The sequence below is a fragment of the Amblyraja radiata genome, chromosome 3 (assembly GCF_010909765.2).
Source record: "Amblyraja radiata isolate CabotCenter1 chromosome 3, sAmbRad1.1.pri, whole genome shotgun sequence".
Taxonomy (NCBI): Eukaryota; Metazoa; Chordata; class Chondrichthyes; order Rajiformes; family Rajidae; genus Amblyraja; species Amblyraja radiata.
The window spans coordinates 44,661,469-44,682,349 of record NC_045958.1 but is presented as its reverse complement, the minus strand read 5'-3'; the positions used below and the strand labels follow the sequence as shown (position 1 = coordinate 44,682,349).

Here is a 20,881-nt window from a genome sequence, read left to right as displayed (position 1 = left end):
CTCCCCACCGTCGAAGGGATCTATCATAGTCGCTGCCTCAAAGGCAGCCAAAATCTTCAAAGACCCACACCATCCTGGCCACACACTCATTTCACCATTGACATCAGGAAGAAGGTACAGGAGCCTGAGAACTGTAACGTCCAGGTTCAGGAACAGCTACTTCCCCACAGATATCAGGTTATTAAACACAACAACAAATGAGCTCTGAGCTCCGAACTGCAAAATACTATATTATTGCACTATTTGTTATTTATTGAATTCTCTTCCCTGTTATGTACTATGTTTACATATTCACATAATCTGTTGTGCTGCAGCAAGTAAGAATTTCATTGTTCCATCCGGGACATCTATCTCATATCATATCTATATATTTTTAAAACTTAGTGTCTGTGTGGGTGTACGGCATTTTGCATTTGAAAGTTATCTCCTCGAAAACCAGATGCAAAAACGCGGAGAATTTTACAATTTCGGTAGGGATTTATCTTATTAGTTCAATAATCCACTCCTTGGTCAATTATTTCCCCAGATTTCCCCAGATAAAATTGATCACAAAACTCACTTTCAAAAAAAAATAAAATCGCCGCTTGAGCTGCTAACGTCACAATGCCCAAATGCCAACCAATCCAGGCCCACCTGCCTCCAGGCCCCGCTCCCCACCGCCGCTGTGGGTTAAAATGCGCAGAAAGATAGAGAAAGTTCTGCAGAACAAAGATTCTGCAGATCCGTTCCGCTATAGCTTCTTTGTTCTACAGATCTTGGGGCAGCGACTCCTCACGCACTGAATCCACTCCTCTCCGCTATAGGATCACGCGCTTAAACTTCTCATCATTGTTGGCGCAGCTCGTGAAGCCCTGCGCGCTCATTCTAGAGTTCCAGAGTCAGAAGCCGCTTCTCTCTCTCTTTTCATTTGGCAGCCCAGCCCGGCTCTGTCACCCTGGCGGAAGCCACGATCGGCTGGTCCCCCCGCTGCTTTTCACTGTCCTCAGAGCGCTCCGTGCCTCGCAGGCTCACTCTGGACCATGCCCGCCCACTCCACCCTCCCCCCCGTACTCGGGGTCTGAAGCGTTCGGGAATCGGTCCTCTGTGATGACCCGGAGATAACCGGCTGGCTCCGGGGTACGGAGAGGATGCACCGAAGATGCGAGGCCACGGAGCTGGGCGGCCCTACCCATCTTCTTCCCCCCCATTATTTCTCCCCTCCCTTCTTTCCCCCCCCCTTCTCCCCCCCCTCCCTTCTCCCCCCTCCCTTCTCCCTCCCTTCTCCCCCCCTCCCTTCTCCCCCCTCCCTTCTCCCCCCCTCCCTTCTCCCCCCCTCCCTTCTCCCCCCCCTTCTTCTTCCCTCCCTTCTTCTTCCCCCTCCCTTCTCCCCCCTTCCCTTCCTCCCTCCTTCTCCCCCCTCCCTTCTCCCCTCCTTCTCCCCCCCCTCCCTTCTCCCCCCTCCCTTCTCCCCCCTCCCTTCTCCCCCCTTCTTCTCCCCTCCCTTCTTCTCCCCCTCCCTTCTCCCCCCCTCCCTTCTTCTCCCCCCCTCCCTTCTCCCCCCTCCCTTCTCCCCCCCCTCCCTTCATCCCCCCTCCCTTCTCCCCCCCTCCCTCCTCCCCCCTCCCTTCTTCTCCCCCCCCTCCCTTCTCCCCCCCGTCCCTTCTCCTCCCCCCTCCCTCCTCCCCCCCTCCCTTCTTCTCCCCCCCCTCCCTTCTCCCCCCCTCCTTCTCCCCCCCTTCCCTTCTCCCCCCCTCCCTTCTCCCCCTCCCTCCCTCCCCCTTCCCCCCTCCTTCTCCTCCTCCCCCCTCCCTTCTCCCCCTCCTTCTCTCCCCCCCCCCTTCTCCCCCCCTCCCTTCTCCCCCCCCTCCCTTCTCCCCCCTCCCTTCTCCCCCCTCCCCTTCTCCCTTCCCTTCTCTCCCCCCCCCTCCCTTCTTCTCTCCCCCCCTCCCTTCCTCTCTCCCCCCCTCCCTTCCTCTCTCCCCCCCTCCCTTCCTCTCTCCCCCCCTCCCTTCCTCTCTCCCCCCTCCCTTCTTCTCTCCCCCCTCCCTTCTTCTCTCCCCCCCTCCCTTCCTCTCTCCCCCCCTCCCTTCCTCTCTTCTCCCCCCCTCCCTTCCTCTCTCCCCCCCTCTCTTCCTCTCTCCCCCCCCCTCCCTTCCTCTCTCCCCCCACCTCCCTTCCTCTCTCCCCCCCCCCCTTCCTCTCCTCCTCCCCCTCCTTCCTCTCCCTCTCTCCCCCCCCTCCCTTCCTCTCTCCCCCCCCCCTCCCTTCCTCTCTCCCCCTCCCTTCCTCCCTCTCTTCTCTCTCCCCCCTCCCTTCCTCTCTCTTCCCCTCCCCCCCCTCCCTTCCTCTCTCCCCCGCCCCCCTCCCTTCCTCTCTCCCCCCCCCTCCCTTCCTCTCTCCCGCCCCCTCCCTTCCTCTCTCCCCCCCTCCCTTCCTCTCTCCCCCCCCTCCCTCCTCTTCCCTCTCCCCCCCCCCCCTCCTTCCTCTCTTCTCTCCCCCCCCCTCTTCCCTTCCTCTCTCCCCCCCCCGCTTCCTCTCTCCCCCCCTCCCTCCTCTCCCCCCCTCCTTCCTCTCTCCCCCCCTCCTTCCTCTCTCCCCCCCTACTTCCTATCTCCCCCCATACTTCCTCTCTACCCCCCTCCTTCCTCTCTCCCCCCCTCCTCTCTCTCCCCCCTCCCTCTCCTCTCCCCCCTCCCTTCCTCTCTCCCCCCCTCCCTTGGATCCTCTCTCCCCCCCCTCCCTTCCATCGGCCGAGAAGTCCCTCCCCCCCTTCTTCTCCCCCCCCACCTCTATCCACCTCCTTCTTCTCGTCTCTCCCCCACCCCCCCTTCTTCTCTCCCCCCTTCTTCTCTCCCCCCCCCCTCACTTCTCCCCCCTCCCACCCTTCTCAATGGTCAATGTGAGACCCCTCACCAAGCTCTCTCAGGCACTTTTTCCTGCCCTGGTGGATCTTGAGACCCTTCTCTGATGTTATCTTTTCCCAGCCACAGATGCAGCTTCGTAGCTTTTGTCCTGCCGGTTGCTGCTGCTCTGTCAATTGCTGTGCTAGTTGTAATATTCATAGTCGATTCCTTCCGCAGCAAAACACTGATTAGCGATGGATCCTGCTGGCATGAGGAGCTAGCCCATGCCAGCTCCGGTGGGGTCTATTCCCTCCGGTCAGCAGTCTCTCCAGGCCGTTACAAGGTCTTTCTATGGTTGTCAGCTGCCTTTTCGCAGCGGTCACTGGTTTGATCCAGATGTTCAGATTGATTAGTAGGACTGGATGTTAAATCCCTAAGATTTTTCACTACAATTGACATTTGGTATTCTTGGGGATGACCACTAGATTTGCTACCAATCAGACACATCTTCAGTTGTGTACCTCAACGTCACTGGGTGTTTTGGCCTTTTATCACACGACACCCTCAGTCGAAGCAGGCCCACCGCAGGGAGATCAGACCTGGTGTGTCTTATGGTTAGCCTCTAGATGGTTACCTGGCAGCCCAGACAACATCTTTTCTCTTCAGCCACAGCCAGTGAATGTGCTGAATGAAGAACTGAATGTGCTGCTGTCTTTCATTCTATGAAACGATCATGAGGCATACACATGGCACGCTAATTTGTAAATGAGAACAAGCTTATATTAAACCAGGAGTTTGTGTTTTTGGTACTTAGAGGTGTACAAAAGGTGAGAGGAATATATCGGGTAGATGCACAGTCTGATGCCTAGAGTAACTGAATTGAGGACATAGGTTTAAGGTGGAGGGAAAAAGATTTAATAGAAATCTGAGGGGTAACTTTTTCACACAAAGTGTGGTAAATGTATGGAACAAGCTGCCAGAGGATGTAGTTGAGGCTGGGACTATCCCGATGTTTCAGAAACAGTCACATGGATACATGTTGGGATATAGACCAAACGCAGGCAGCTGGGACTAGTGTTACTGGGACATGTTGGCCGGTGTGGGCAAGTTGGGCCGAAGGGCCTCTTTCCACACTGTGTCACTCTTGGACTCGATGTGATCACTCTGAGCTGACAGAAATCGTGTCAGTTCTTAGATGTTGATGCGTTTCTCTGCTGAGAAATTGATGCATTTATTTCCAGAAAGGAGCTTAACCAAACATTTGAGAACCTGTGTCACATTACCTTTGTCAGGGAGGCAGTGAGAGGGGACCTTTGTCCTGTTTTCACACCTTATACTTCCTTATCTATATACCGTCCACTCCCCTGACATCAGTCTGAAGAAGGGTCTTGACCCGAAAAATCACCCATTCGCATATTATGCTGAAAGCCTGTAACGGTGCAGACTAAAGATTGACACAATGCTGCTGGAGTAACTCAGCGGGACAGGCAACATCTCTGGAGAGAAGAAGAGTCTCAACCGTTCGAGACGTCACGTGTTCCTGCTCTCCAAAGATGTTGCTTGTCCCGCTGAGTTACTCCAGTATTTTGTAACTATCTTTGATTTAAACCAGCATCTGCAGTTCCTTCCTACACATGAAACTTTAAGACGTTGGAATTATCATCAGCAAAGAGAGAAATAAAATTAACCTTTCAGATCTGAGAACTTCATCAAATCTTGTGGTGTTTTACATAATTTCATGTTTTGTTTCAAAACCAATCCAGAAATTGAGAGAACCTGGAGCAGTTAACACACGAAGGTTGTAAGGAACCATGGAACAAGAATAGCCAGCTTTAGCAAACCCACCAAGTCATCACTGAAAGGAATGGGCTTGAGCCGTATAGAGGTTATAGTTGCCTCCTGTCATCTAATGGCTGATCACATGAGCTTGGAAGAAGATGTGGTGCTTGACGGGTTGGGGAGAAAGGTTGGGACGTTGGTCATGGTTGTCGAACAATGGCCTGCATTTTGTAGATCCTGAGGAACTGCTCCAAAAAAGTAAGATTTCCTGGGATGTTTGTGCTTCTTGCAAAGGAACACTGACTAGGCTGCTCAATCCACAAACAGAAGATTTCTAGAAAGATATGAATTGCGGATACAATGTTAACCTTTCAGAGTAGTGCTCCTTTCCTTCCCCAAATGTCTTCCTTTCCGGCCTGAATCATTTGAGTCACCGTTGACAATGAGAGAAGCGATGCCTTTAGCGTACACAGCTCAGTTTAATCATTCGTCAAGCAAAGCGCACACAGCCGCAAACCAATGAGGAAATATGACTATTTAGTGGTGACATGGGGCGTTGAAGTTCTCTTTTCTCAATACATTTATCTCAACTGGAAGTGAACATTGTTGCATAGATTACATTTAATGCTCGTAAGGTGGTGGTGCAATTGCGACCAAGCTTGGCTGCTGCCATCGAACGGGAAAGGCACACTCGTATGTGGGGTAAGTAACTTGAGAAAAACCATTTGTGATTGAGTTGTAAGTTTCTTCCAATTACTACAATCAACACGGCAGATCTGCCGAAATTGTGAACTAAATATCAGTGATACGAGTTGTTCTTCAGGTTGCTGTTTCTGTACTTAATGGCGGGGGTTGAGCCGTGTTTCATCGAGCAATCCGACCTTTCTTAAACCATCTGGTTAAATTTGCCAAGGAATTAAGTTGTCTTTTACTTAAAGAAAAACACTACTCGACTCAGTGTGTTGCTTTCATGTGCACCAAGTTGGTTTAATTCACAGTGGTGGGCTGGATATCAAATAATGACAAGACAGGTAGGAGATTGAGAACCTCGTAACCTGGTGCCAAGATGACAACTTCTCCCTCAATGTCAGCAAGACAAAGGAGATTGTAATTGACTTCAGGAAACAAAGCGGCACACATACCCCAGTGTATATTGATAGTGCCAAAGTAGAGATGGTCAAAAGCTTCAAGTTGTAGGGAATAAATATCACCAGCAAGTTGTTCTTTACCAGCCACATTGAAACTATGGCCAAGAAAGCACATCAACGCCTCTACTTCCTTTAGAAGGCTTATGGCCCTGCAGGAGACTATGCAGTCGCCATAAGTTCGCAGGTGGTTGCCGGGGAGTCACCTTCATGGCCGCGAGGAGTTGCCGCATCCTCGGAACTAGTCGCGACCTCATTATGGTCGCCGCGAATGTTTCAGCATGTTGAAAAATTAGCAGCGACCAGAATGAAGCCGCCATGGAGAGTAGCGAGAATTCTCGTGCCGTAGGTGGGTCGCCAGGAGGTCCTTGTGGGTTGCCAGGAGGTCAAAGGTTCTCGTAGGTTGCAGCCGGTGCTGACCAGTGAATTTCATTGGGCCATTGGGGGGAAAAAGGTAAGCAGTAGTTTTCAGAACCAAGGATAACCGACCGCGATAATGTTAAATGTCCACCGAACTTCACAGCCGTGTATCTCTGGCTTCTTAAAAGTTGGCTCCACTCCTCCCCCCCTCTTATAAAGGACCTGCATGACCCCGTACATTGTGCTTTCATCATCTTTTTACAGTGCCAACCTTCTTGTTCATCGTGACATAGAAACATAGAAAATAGATTTGGGAAGGATTTAATTTCCTTTTCCCCTGACTCTCAGTCTGAAGACGGGTCTCGACCCGAAACGCCACCCATTCCATCTTTCCAGAGAAGCTACCAATCCCGCTGAGTTACTCCAGCATTTTTGTCCATTTATGGTTTGGGTAGGGCCTGTTTCCATGCTATATCTCTAAACAAAAATAAACTAAACAAAATTCCTTGTTCCTTGTGCTTTTGGGTTCTGTGAATAGGGGAACAATAATCAATAAAAAAATTAAAGTTCCTGTCTGGACTTTTGTTGATCTGAACTCAGACTTGCGAAAAAACGTTGAAACAGAAATATACTGGATGTAATTATTTTTCAACTCTCCAAGTTTGCAGATGACACAAAGCTGGGGGGCAGTGTTAGCTGTGAGGAGGATGCTATGAGGCTGGGTGAGTGGGCAAATGCATGGCAGATGCAGTATAATGTGGATAAATGTGAGGTTATCCACTTTGGTGGCAAAAACAGGAAAGTAGACTATTATCTAAATGGTGGCAGATTAGGAAAAGGGGAGATGCAACGAGACCTGGGTGTCATGGTATCCTTGGTGTCCTTGGCTCCAAAAACTGAAATAATTGTTTTTGGAGCCAAGGAAGAACGATTAAAAGTTAGCACCCAGCTTCAAATGGTAATGCTAAAAACAACAAACTAAGCCAGAAACTTAGGAGTAGTCATGGACTCAGACCTGAACTTCAACAGCCACATAAAGTCAGCCTACTATCACCTAAAGAATATATCAAGAATTAAAGGACTTATGTCTCAGCAGGATTTGGAAAAACTTGTCCATGCATTTATCTTCAGCAGGCTCGACTACTGTAACAGTGTCTTTACAGGTCTCCCTAAAAAGTCGATCAGACAGCTGCAGTTAATTCAGAACGCTGCTGCTCGAGTCCTCACTAAGACCAAAAAAGCAGATCACATTACTCCAGTTCTGAGGTCTTTACACTGGCTTCCTGTCTTTCAAAGAATTGATTTCAAAATACTACTGTTGGTTTACAAAGCACTGAATGGTTTAGGGCCAAAATACATTTCTGATCTTCTGCTTAGCCACGAACCACCCAGACCTCTCAGATCGTCTGGGACAGGTCTGCTCTGCGTCCCCAGAGTCAGAACTAAACATGGAGAGGCAGCATTTAGTTTTTATGCACCACATATCTGGAACAAACTCCCAGAAAACTGCAGGTCTGCTGCAACTCTCAGCTCTTTTAAATCTAGACTGAAGACTTTTCTGTTTGCCACTGCCTTTCAGTAAACAATACTATTTATTAATTACCTATATTGCACTGTAACTTCTGGTTTTATTCTATTTTAAATATTTTATTTGATTGCTTTTAATTTTGTAATTATTTTATCTGAATAATCTAATAATAGTTTTACATCTAAATGTCATTTCATATGTGTTTCTTTCCAATGCTTATAATGTTTTATGTAAAGCACTTTGAATTACCTTGTTGTTGAAAGGTGCTATACAAATAAACTTGCCTTGCCTTACACCAGTCATTGAAAGTAGGCATGCAGGTGCAGCAGGCAGTGAAGAAAGCGAATGGTATGTTGGCATTCATAGCTCGAGGATTTGAGTATAGGAGCAAGGAGGTTCTACTGCAGTTGTACAGGGTCTTGGTGAGACCACACTTGGAGTATTGCGTGCAGTTTTGGTCTCCAAATCTGAGGAAAGACATTCTTGCCATAGAGGGAGTACAGAGAAGGTTCACCAGACTGATTCCTGGGATGTCAGGACTTTCATATGAAGAAAGACTGGACAGACTCGGCTTGTACTCACTAGAATTTAGAAGATTGAGGGGGGATCTTATAGAAACTTACAAAATTCTTAAGGGGTTGGACAGGCTAGATGCAGGAAGATTGTTCCCGATGTTGGGGAAGTCCAGGACAAGGGGTCACCGTTTAAGGATAAAGGGGAAATCCTTTAGGACCGAGATGTGAAAAACGTTTTTCACACAGAGAGTGGTGAATCTCTGGAACTCTCTGCCACAGAGGGTAGTTGAGGCCAGTTCATTGGCTATATTTAAGAGGGAGTTAGATGTGGCCCTTGTGGCTAAAGGGATCAGGGGGTATGGAGAGAAGGCAGGTACAGGATACTGAGTTGGATGATCAGCCATGATCATATTGAATGGTGGTGCAGGCTCGAAGGGCCGAATGGCCGACTCCTGCTCCTATTTTCTATGTTTCTATGTTTGCCCTCTGTCACATAAATATCTATTGGCTGCAGAAATTTGGATTAGAACAAAGTGCTGGAGTAACTCAGTCGGTTAGCAGCATCTCTGAGGACTTGGATAGGCATATTTTGGTGTCGAGCCTTCTACAGACTGATTGTCAGAACATAGTTGAAGAACAGGAAAGTGGCAGGAATCGTGGAGAGAGGACGAGACCTTATTTAAAGTAGGCATACTTTGAGAAGATTTTGCACTGCAGCAATAAAATAGAGACTTGCTTGTTAAGCATTAGAAATGTATGTGTATCATTCCGAATAGCTTTGGCCAATTTAAGGTTCATCTTAAAAATAATGAAAGTGCCTGTGGTGAAGAAATTTAACCCTGAATAATGAATATAATAAATGTTTTGACATCTGATGGTACATTTTGCTGAATATAATTTTCAATTCATAGTAGGTCTAACAGTTTTTGCAACTGAAACAGGTTTTTCTGATGTTCTTGTATTGTGTGAAACAATTTTGAAGATGCTACAGATTGCAACACAACAATTGTAATTGTAATTATTGGTTTTGAGTGATTGGTTCTAAGAGGATCAGATGCCATGCAGTGATTGTGAATTATGTCAAGACAATTTTGAGAATTGCAGCAACATTTCTGAATTACATGCAAGTCATAAGGACTTGTGGAGTGTTGTAATTAATGTACAGATGGTATTTGTGGGATTAGATGACACTGTAGAAAAATAGTGTTGCATTCTGGATTAAGCAATAGCTACTGCATTGTCCAAATGTCCGGTTTACATAAGTATTAGCATCTGGATAAACAGGGTCTGATTAGGAACAGTCAACATGGATTTATGCCTGGAAGGTCATGTTTGACTAATCTTGAATTTTTTGAAGAGGTTACTAGGGAAATTGACGAGGGTAAAGCAGTGGATCTTGTCTATATGGACTTTAGTAAGGCCTTTGACAAGGTTCCTCATGGAAGGTTGGTTAAGAAGGTTCAACTGTTGGGTATAAATGCAGGAATAGCAAGATGGATTCAACAGTGGCTGAATAGGAGAAGCCAGAGGGTAATGGTGGATGGCTGTTTGTTGGGTTGGAGGCAGGTGACTAGTGGGGTGCCTCAGGGATCTGTGTTGGGTCCTTTGTTGTTTGTCATGTACATCAATGATCTGGATGAAGGTGTGGTAAATTGGATTAGTAAGTATGCAGATGATACCAAGATAGGGGGTGTTGTGGATAATGAAGAGGATTTCCAAAGTCTACAGAGTGATTTAGGCCATTTGGAAAAATGGGCTGAAAGATGGCAGATGGAGTTTAATGCTGATAAATGTGAGGTGCTACACCTTGGCAGGACAAATCAAAATAGGACATACATGGTAAATGGTAGGGAATTAAAGAATACAGTTGAACAGAGGGATCTGGGAATAACCGTGCATAATTCCTTGAAGGTGGAATCTCATATAGATAGGGTGGTAAAGAAAGCTTTTGGTATGCTAGCCTTTATAAATCAGAGCATTGAGTATAGAAGCTGGGATGTAATGTTAAAATTGTACAAGGCATTGGTGAGACCAAATCTGGAGTATGGTGTACAATTTTGGTCGCCCAATTATAGAAAGGATGTCAACAAAATAGAGAGAGTACAGAGGAGATTTACTAGAATGTTGCCTGGGTTTCAACAACTAAGTTACAGAGATAGGTTGAATAAGTTAGGTCTTTATTCTCTGGAGCGCAGAAGGTTAAGGGGGGACTTGATAGAGGTCTTTAAAATGATGAGAGGGATAGACAGAGTTGATGTGGACAAGCTTTCTCCTTTGAGAATAGGGAAGATTCAAACAAGAGGACATGACTTCAGAATTAAGGGACAGAAGTTTAGGGGTAACATGAGGAGGAACTTCTTTACTCCGAGAGTGGTAGCGGTGTGGAATGAGCTTCCAGTGGAAGTGGTGGAGGCAGGTTCGTTGGTATCATTTAAAAATAAATTGGATAGGCATATGGATGAGAAGGGAATGGAGGGTTATGGTATGAGTGCAGGCAGGTGGGACTAAGGGAAAAAAATAAGTTGTTCGGCACGGACTTGTAAGGCCGAGATGGCCTGTTTCCGTGCTGTAATTGTTATATGGTTATATGGTATTTTAGTTATGATGAAGCTTGTCTGTTAAAAGTAATCTTCATAATAAATAATGTTATCTTGTACTAAGAGCGCTACATGGTATTCGGTTGAAGAAAATATGTACAGCAGAGCTACTTGAATACTTTAATCATATAATCTAAACACATGCAATCTTGAACATTTTTAATAGTGTTTACATTGTGTCATTTTGGAACAAAGGTTTTTTTTCTCTACATACTCATTTTGCAAACTATTTTCTTTAAACAGAACAATTTCCTCCTCCCAAAATGTAATCCAAAAGTGTCAGTGTTCCGTTATCATAATTATTGACAAGGTCGCTGTGCCTTGCTGTGTAAATTGCTGGATTTCACTGCTAAGCCTGCCATCTCTGGTAAATTGAGCAGCTGAGACTGAGGGACTTCAACCTTGACAGTCACTCATGAGACCACTTTATTTTTATTTGAAAAGCACCCTTTACATCCTGGGAAAAAAAAATCTTGATCATTGAGCTTTTGATTACATTTTTTAAGTACAGTGAACCCTCGATATAACGGATGGAGGGGGAGCGGGGTGTGTTATTGCCGATTGTCCACTATAACCAAGTAAGGGATTGTCGTTGTATAAATAGTAGAAACAAACAACTGCAGCTGCTGGTTAATACACATCAGGATGCAAAGTGTTGGGTTAACTCAATTGGTCAGTTAGCATCTCTGGGGAATATGGATAGGTGTCGTATTCTTCAGATGCTCTGTCTGGAACTGAACCTGGAATGCAGGTGAGTTGACGGCCAGGGGAGAGGTGAGGATCCCACAGTCAACGGTTGCGGCACGTGGGTGGCCAGAGGGCAGGTAAGGGACAGCGGTGGTGATATTGGCAGTGGTGGTGGTGGTGGCAGCAGCAGAAGTGACCGAGGTGGTGGTAGTAGACGCACTATGGGCCAGGGTGGTGTCGGCAACTCAGCCTGGCAGTGAAGGTCGGTATGTCAGTCTGCTATAACTGAAATCCGAAGAGATCCATAAAAACGAGGGTTTACTGTGTTATGTCAAATTTGGTAGCTAACTTGTGCACTGTACATTTTCGATATAGTGGAAAATTGGATACAAAATTGACTGCGGCAGGAAGCAAATTGGGTGTTTTGTGACTGGAAGGCTATTACCGGTAGCGTTCAGTTTTCGGTCCCTTATTGTTTTCCAACACATTCAGAATGTTGACTTCATTGTAAGGGTGTTGAGAAAGAAGTTTGCATCTGATACAATTTGGCATATGGAAATATACAAGGTGATAAAATGGCATATGGAAATATGCAAACATGTGAGAAATGCATTTGGGAGGTGAAACAAAACTAAGAAGATGCACAATATGCAGGCGGAGAAGTGTAACTTACCTTCTGTCTCGTATCCCTGGTCCCTAGACTCTGAAGAAGGGTCCTGACCTGATACGTCACCCATTCTTTATCTCCAGAGATGCTGCCTGACCCGCTGTGTACTTCAGCATTTTGTGCCTATCCCTAGTCCATGACTGATTAAGAGAGGAACTGAGAGTCTTGAGTCCATGTGTTGGGAGTACACAGAAGCTGAGTGAAAATAATGGAAGGAACATCACCTTCCGATCTTCCCATCACATCAAACACCACCTGCCCACCTTTAGTGCAATTTTCAGGCTCCATGTTGGCCCCATCAACTCCCACAGAACTGACGAGGGAACAAGATCTCTACTCTGCGTGGTAACAGAACAAGAATACAATGCAGGTACACAAAATTGCTGGTGAAACTCAGCGGGTGCAGCAGCATCTATGGAGCGAAGGAAATAGGCGACGTTTCGGGCCGAAACCCTTCTTCAGACTACTTTCAAGAATACAATGCAACTTATTGCACTTGATGCAGCAGCACCACCACATATTGCTCTAGCAGCTTTGTTACATTCAGCTCTGGCTATTACGTAGTTAAAGGTGTGGTAGTATCTTTTTACGCATTGTTTAATGAGGACAGCAAGTTTACTTTGTCAAAGTGCTTTAGAACAGTTATGTTTTTGTAACTGGAGTAGAAATTTAAGATTTGCTGTTGTGAAATGTTGATTGTTAATCAAGTAACAAATATGGGGTTTCAAGAACTGGATTTTTTTTTCCACAATGGAGTTTTTTTCCTTTTTTTTCGGGTCAAATGATTTCTCAACATTTCATTTATTGAGTTTCGCATTCTATTTCCTTTAAGTCCCAGTTCCTTCAGCTTTTGTGTTTGTGCAGAGAGAAAACATTTGCTAACTTGAACTAATTTGTGAGCCGTTGTTGTAGAGAAGTGCGATATTTAACTTTCCTACAGTTGAAGAGACTTTTAAAGAATTAGAATGGGGAAACCTTGCGTTTGAGAAGAAAATGAACGATATATAAGAAAGTTCAAATGTTAACTAAAGAGGCACATTTTGGAATTTTTTGCTGGTTGGGTTTTTTTCCTTCATGTTTAATTACTTTTTTGCTACTGTTTTTGCTATAGGTGAGAGGTGAGAAAAGACATCTAGCATGGCTGTCATTAATTATCTTTTCTATTTCTGTTTAAATTACATTGTTACATTTGGAAAATAATTTTTTTAAATCTATACCATTTCAACTAAACAAATTCATTTTCACCTGATTATGCCTCCTAATTTAGATGTTTCCAACTGTTATGAACTATAACTTTGTACGTCATCAAATACATGTTGAATTTGAAAAGAATTGGGTGCTAGACATTTTTTGCTGTTCGTTTTTAATACTTTCATTTTGTCAGCAGACTATTATTGTGACTGCAGTAGAAATTGAGGTGATGCATTAATTTCACATTGCTCATGTGTTTTGTCCCCTTAAGGGCCTGTCCCACCAGCATGTGACTGATTGCGGCTAGCGCGACCAAACGTGGTGGCTTGAGGCCGGTCCCACTTCCAACCGGGGAGCCGTCTGGAGTTGTGCGGGGCTGGTACCGACATCATACTCGCCAATCAGCTGGGCAGGAGGCGGGCCGACTGAATTTGGACGTTGCACAACGTCGGGTGGTTACGTCATCACACAACGGCATGCCAGGCGGTGACAACATCGCGCAACGCCACGCGCTAGGCGTACGGTGTCAAGATGCTGCGTACGGCATCGAGGCGCTGTGTACGACGTTGAGGCGCTGCGTACAGCCTCATTGCGGCTGCGGGCCGACAGGCCGTTGTCGTGCGGAATTTTTGGACAGTGTCAGTTTTTCGGAGCCCCGCGAGATGTCGGGACCAGCCCCGCACAACTCCATACGCCTCCGACGATCGAAGTGGGACCGAGGCCGTACGGCTCAAACGACCATGTTAGGTCGCGCTAGACGCATGCAGTCGCATGCTTGTGGGACAGGCCCTTTAGTTTAAGCTTAACAATTGTGATACAATTAGTGCTTATCAGTGACATCTGCTGCACCTTCTGATGAGAGTGTAATTTCTTCCAGTGATTGCCCAACAAGTTAATCCAGTGACTAGTATAGGGAAATCCACCAGCATGTGACTGATTGCGGGATCTTATAGAAACTTACAAAATTCTTAGGGGGTTAGACAGGCTAGATGCAGGAAGATTGTTCCCGATGTTGGGGAAGTCCAGGACAAGGGGTCACAGTTTAAGGATAAAGGGAAAATCCTTTAGGACCGAGATGAGAAAGACATTTTTCACTGGAACTCTGGAACTCTCTGCCACAGAAGGTAGTTGAGGCCAGTTCATTGGCTATATTTAAGAGGGAGTTAGATGTGGCCCTTGTGGCAAATGGGATCAGGGGGTATGGAGAGAAGGCAGGTATAGGATACTGAGTTGGATGATCAGCCATGATCATATTGAATGGCGGTGCAGGCTCGACGGGCCGAATGGCCTACTCCTGCACCTATTTTCTATGTTTCTATTTCCATTTCCTCTGGATTAAATTAACTGAGGCAATAGTGATCTGACAGTCCGCTTGAGTCAGAGGGGAAGTGAGTTTTGAGTACTTAGTGTGATCCAATGGTCCATTGATCAGGGAATACCTGCAATAAATGTGTTGCAATGCTGTGGTTAACTCTTTCTGAAAATGAATTTTGCATGGAAAATAGCCAGAGGATGACTGATGATGAGAAAATAAGAATAGCATATCAAAGAGAGAAAGATGATTGATGAGAGAAGGAGAGTTAACTGACTCGGTACCATTAAAATGCAGTACTTAATAATTGTAAACTTTGGGCATTATGAAATAAAACAATAAAATGCTGCAAAGCTGACTTAGATGGCATCTGGAGTTTCAGCTTAGCTGCAATACGTTAAAGATAATTTTCAAGGTTCATAAAAAGTGAAGAGCGAATAAATGATGCAATGTGGGTGCAATGCATAGGAGTGCAAGACAGGTAAAGCACACAATTATCAAAGGGTCAAGAAAATGGGAAGAAAAAAATTATAATCTGATATTGTGGATTTTCTTGAGTCTAACGTTGCAGTGTGCTTTTTCAAAGTTGAGATGCTGTTCCAGTAGCTTGGGTTGCATTGAACTCGGTAGGAGGCTAGAGACTGGAAAGATCAGAGTAATGGGCCTGTCCCACTTAAGCGATTTATTTTTTTAGGCAATTACAGGCGACTAGTTTGTCGCCACATGTTCGCCGGTGGTCGCCGGGAGTAGCAGTCGCGCAAAAAATCGTAGCATCTTTCTGGTCGCGGCTAAATTTCCAACATGTTGGAAATTTTTCGGTGACAGTGGGTTTGACGCCAATGAATGTAGCTTGACTTCTCCTGACGTAGGTGCTGCCGTAAGTTGTCACCAGGATGACGTAGGTTGTCGCCGATAGAAAATTCAAGTAAAAGGCGACAACAGGCTTGGTCGTGCTTGAGAACTAACTGAAGGATTTCTACAAAACAATCACACATTATTTTCTTTCCCCTGTGTAGAGGAAGCCCCAAGGTGTAAAGCAAGTACAGTAAATACAACGGAAAGAAAGTACGTCAATCAGTATCTACTTAAAGGTGTTTGGGGTATTAGTCAGAATGAAAGCTGGAGGTAGAAGGTGATGTTCCTCCTTTGTTGCAGAGGAAGTTGCCATTTGGAAATCGACAATTTCATTGGTAATGAAGGAGCAAGCCAAGCTGTTACAGCAGCACTGCAGTGATCGTGTGTCACGACCTTTCCTCCCCTCTTCATGTCTAAACACCTGTCCTCAACTATTTCATTTAACCTGCTCCTTCCATTGTTATTTCTTAGATGAATGTTCTGAGAGTTATCATGCTGTCTGAAGAAGGGTCTCGGCCCGAAACGTCACATATCCTTTTCTCCAGAGATGCTGTCTGACCTGCAGAGTTCCAGCTTATTGTGGGTCTTGCCTGTTTTTCTGCTTTTTAAAATCTGTTCGACACATACATTTCCCCAGGTGTGAAGAAACATGATTGAGTTATTCATTTGCCACTGCTGATACCTGACCCATTGAACACAGTTTTGATTTAATTTTCAGCATCCACAGTAGTTTGATTTTGGATGTAACACGCACTTAATTTTTTTTAATTCTTTTTTTCTTGCTCCACCGTCCCATTCCCATCCTCCCCCTCCCCCTTCCTGACTGCAGACGTATATCCATGCCATTGGAAAGTGTCCAGATCATGTAAATGAGTATCAGTTCGAGGAATAAATTCATGTTTTCGCCACTTGGACCATCATCCTCTTCAATACTTGTGATGTTGGAATAATCAAGACATATTTCTGGGTTTTTAATCTTTTGGCAACTCCACAACTGCCACGCAATGAGAAGACATATCATGATACTTGTCACATTGTACGTGATCCTTCACCTGCTCCATCTTTCGTATTCTGACCTTGTGATTCCAAGGACTGTGAGGAAATATGGAGGTAAGATTCATATTCTCAAACTTGCTTTCAGTTCACTGCAATGTTGTTGTTAAGCTCTTGAAACCTAGACTTAAAAAGCAGACATTTTTAGACATCAAATTTTAAAGAGAACATTCTCCAGCCACGGTTAAATTATACCAAGTGTTCCAGGTCTTTGGCATTAACTTCATGCATGTGTACACGTTGATTGTATTTTCCCCCTCACATTTTATAGTTTCAACTGTCTTTTGGCAGTTGACTTGTGTTGGGATATAATTCAATGTTAGAGTGCTTTCTGGGATTTCTATATTCTCTCATCACCCGTATGATTAGTGGATGCCGTTTTTATTAGCTAAGTATAAGTATTTTTTTTTGAAAAAATCCAAATGATTTACCTGGAATTGATGTACCACCAGGGGATATGAGAGTGACCAGTGTATGGCAACACCACCTGCATGTTCCCTCCAAGATACACACCATCTAACTTCAAAATATATCGCTGGTCCTTCATTGCCACAGAGTCAAAATCTGAAATGTTTAACTCAACAGCACAGGGCTGACATGGCAGCTAATCCAGCTTTCTCACATCTCCTGGGGCCCAGTCTGATTCAGTCCTAGACATGTACAGGTCATATAATTGGCTACGGTAAATTACGTGTTGGTGAAGGAACATACTTTTAAAAAAAAGAACCAAAGGGCAGTTGATGGGTTTTGTAAAAGAGAATGAATTGCAGACTTCAGAGGAATGAGAGCAATGGGATTGCTCTGCTCAGAGAAGACATGGATCCATGGACTGAATAACCACCTCTTTTACTGCAGTAAGTAAGGAGGTCTGCAATGGTTCAAAAAGACGACCCACCATCACCACCACCTTATGAATGGTCATAAGTGATAAGAGTAAAATTAGGCTATTTAGTCCATCAAGCCTACTCTGGCATTCAATCATGGCTGATGTATCTCTCCCTCCTAACCCCATTCTCCTGCCTTCTCCCCATAACTTCTGACACCTTAGAGTTAGGGATGGGCAATAAATGCTGACCTTGCCAGCAACACTCTGATCTTCAAAACAAATATGTTAAAAAGTTGACTTGCTGAAACCATGAGCTTCACATTTTCGTCATGGATTTCTTGCATTTGTCTCTTAGTAGAACAATTTTAAGATGGAAGAGGATTGTAGTGATAATACATGTTTTACATTTGCTCTGGAGATAAGGAAAATCATCAGGGTGAACATTGCTTATGACTAGGTACAGTCCCTCCTCCCTATGGCACATTTTGTCCCATCTTCATGGCCCCAAACTTGAAAAAGCATCCTTTATGCATAAGTAACATTTTTTCCGTTCCTTCTCCAGTCATCCTGTGGCCTCTTTGAATGAAGTTGTAAGTTCATGCCAAATTGTGCTCTTTTTTTGCTGTATGCTTTCCTCACTATATATTGGAATCAACCTACCCAAACTCAGTTTCTTATTGCCAGATAACATGAAGACATTCACCCCATGGTCTGGGTTGGTATGGGTGCAAGTGAACAGTCAGAGACTAAACCTACTATGCCGTGCAGTCCAAGCACATGTTTCGAAAATGGTGCATTGGATATCATCTTTATATCATACCTCTGTAACTGCATTTCCCAGAGGGAAATATATCAGGTCCCTAAAAGAGTGCTCCTAATTTTACTATAACTTTTTAATCCTTTCTGCCATATTGCTAAACTAATATTCTCAACCACCTTCTACGGTAAGTATAATTTTCGCTTGGAAGTTGTGACTGACTTCCCTGACCTGAAGAAGTGGTGAATCTGTTTACTTGAGTATCAGCAGAGTGCATTACTCAGTTGACGTTACTCATAGAGTAGGTAATGTGTCTAAGGGAAGCTCAAATCTACTTGTCTAAATTTCAGAAATTACATTGTTTAAACGTTCAGAATATATTTTAAAAGATCACCCTCTAACTATGAATTCAGAGATGTGTACCAAAGGCAAAGTTTAAAGCAACTTGCTTGTGAAATATTATATCACCCAGTCTCATTTTAATGCTCTTGGCAAATTGGGATCGACTTCAGCTTCCAACTTTTAGCAATTTTAAAGCTGAATCTGGGTAACCTGTCAGATGAGTAGGTTTTAATGTTCTTTAATTGTTAGAGACTGGCTCATAATCTCACCACTAACCTGAGAACTGCGCTTCAAATTTATATTTTGTTTGTAATAAGCTCGGTCAAGATGATTAAAAAATGAATGTTACAAAACTTTGATAAGACTGTAGAACATAGGAAAAATTGTTGTACAGCTTTAAAAAAAGAGTGATTACTTTATTAATTTAACTTGAATTCCCCCTTAAAAAAAATCCCTTATTTCTCCCTGATTGGGTAAGTTATTTCTTAAACTGAATGACTTGGTGCTGTCCCAGACATTATGCAAGTGATTGGAGCCTCTCTGTCTCCCTTGCTGTTCTAGTTAGTCTCCCCATGTTTCCTGTCCATGACTCTCTTTTCACTTGTTACTAGTATAGCTTTTATTAGCAATTTCACAGGATTGGTGTAGTTGTATTTATTGTTCATGAAATTGCTGGAAAGGCAATAAAAGCTCTAAAAGCTCACTGATACTTTAGATTCTCGGAGCTACCATTTTTGTTATGGAATTATGACTTGAGAACCAAATGTGAGGGTGCCAATTGATGTTTCTGACACTGAGTGTTAGAAACACATATCTATCAGTTTTCTGTTATTCTGAGCAAAATCTGAATTATCGCAACATTTTTACACTACGTTTGGGTGTAAATAAATGGCTGATTATTTAAAAAAATTAAATTTTTGAAATGGGAGAACAAATCTTTGTGGATTGAAGAATTCTGTGTTTTAAAGGTTATATTTCTGGCTTGCGCAAAGTCTTAACATACATTTAACCACGACGGGACTTTTATAATTTTTTTTATAAGTGCCAGTTCCCATGGTCATTCAATTTTAACTTATTTTTATCATTATTTTGGGATTTACTTAAATTAATCTAGCTGCAGTTTATCCCCTCATGTAGTGAACAGGGGATAACAGGGACGACTTATGTTAATAAGTCGTCCCTGTTCACTGTGATCTGACATTTCAAACGTTAATGGAACTATATATATATTTGATCTAAAAATAAACTCCGTGTTTCAGGCAGCATCAGTTAAGGGCCCTTCTTCAGATTGTTTGAGTAGAGGGGAGGTAGCTAATGGAAAGAGTGGGGTAAGAGCTGACAAGTGAATGGTGGATCTCCATAAGGATGGTTTGATTGGCAGATGTCAGGTGGGGGTGAGAAGGGTGAAGACAGTAACCAAAGCTGGGGGTGATAAGTGGAGAAGACAAAGGGATGAAAATGGTGGAATCCGATAAGAGGAAGGAGAGGAATGAAATGAAGAACGAGTGAGGGATTGTGTGTGAGGAGATATGTGACCCAGAGAAGGGACAGGTGGCTGTTTGACAAGTGGAGGAGGGGAAAGAAACTGAGTGTTAGGGCTGAGGTGAGTAGGAGAGTGAAGCTGTGGGACGAAGGTGAGGGGGGAGTTTCCCTGAAATTGAATAATTTAATGTTCATGCCATTGGGTTATAGGCTACCGTGGAATACGAAAATACTGTTCTTCCAGCTTGCATGTGGATTCACTATAGTACTGGAGGAGGATGAGCACAGTCAGATTGTATGGGAAGGGGAATTGAAATAGAGCTGCCACTGCCTCTGGCAGACAGAGTGCAAGTGTTCGGCAAAGTAGTCTCCTCGACATGCTGCTGTCCCTGGCTATCAATTTAAGATCCAACTTGAGTCTAACGGTAGCCCCCGTCACCTAGTTGTTTTTAAATGTACCACAGAAATAGCCTGTGGTTCAAAATGTCCTTGCAAATGTGTTACGTCACTGCTGAGCTGTAGGGATTTTAATGATCTGAAGCATGTATTGTAGATCAATACCCAGAGCCATGTTGAGTTTAACGAAGCGCTTGCACCCTAAGGCAGAGCTAGTTCTTAGCAAACATGGATACTTTCAATGGCTGTAAATGGGAGTGTCAGTGGAGTTCTTTTAAACTGTCAATACAGACATCTTTGATTTCATATTGCAATTCTAAGTCACTGCTTGAGGACATTAAGCAATCAAGGAAAGAGCAATCACATACCTTGCAATTAAAAATAAAAACAATCTGCTTTTCCACTGTTTTGAGTTCATTCAGATTTTGCGGAATGAATTTACTGAATAGATTTATAGTTGCTGATTTAAAAATACTCCAGCATTTTTTAATAAGTGGAGCAAGGAAAACACATTTTGCAAGATTTTAGTATGCAGCAGCTTTGGAAATCTTTGAATTAATGAACCAG

At 44.2% G+C, this 20,881-nt stretch overlaps 1 protein-coding gene across 4 annotated transcripts in view; it reads left to right on the top strand.

Annotated features, from left to right (window-relative positions):
- Nucleotides 1-20,881, top strand: part of sema4d (semaphorin 4D) — a 156,775-nt gene that overhangs the window by 70,450 nt on the left and 65,444 nt on the right. For 2 of the 4 annotated variants that reach the window (XM_033017733.1, XM_033017734.1), the window contains one exon: nucleotides 16,288-16,568. In XM_033017733.1, coding sequence (XP_032873624.1) covers nucleotides 16,463-16,568 — 106 coding nt within the window. In that variant the 5' untranslated portion in view covers nucleotides 16,288-16,462. Of the gene's footprint in view, nucleotides 1-16,287; nucleotides 16,569-20,881 lie in introns of those variants that run through there. The other 2 variants (XM_033017736.1, XM_033017735.1) reach the window with 1 other exon arrangement.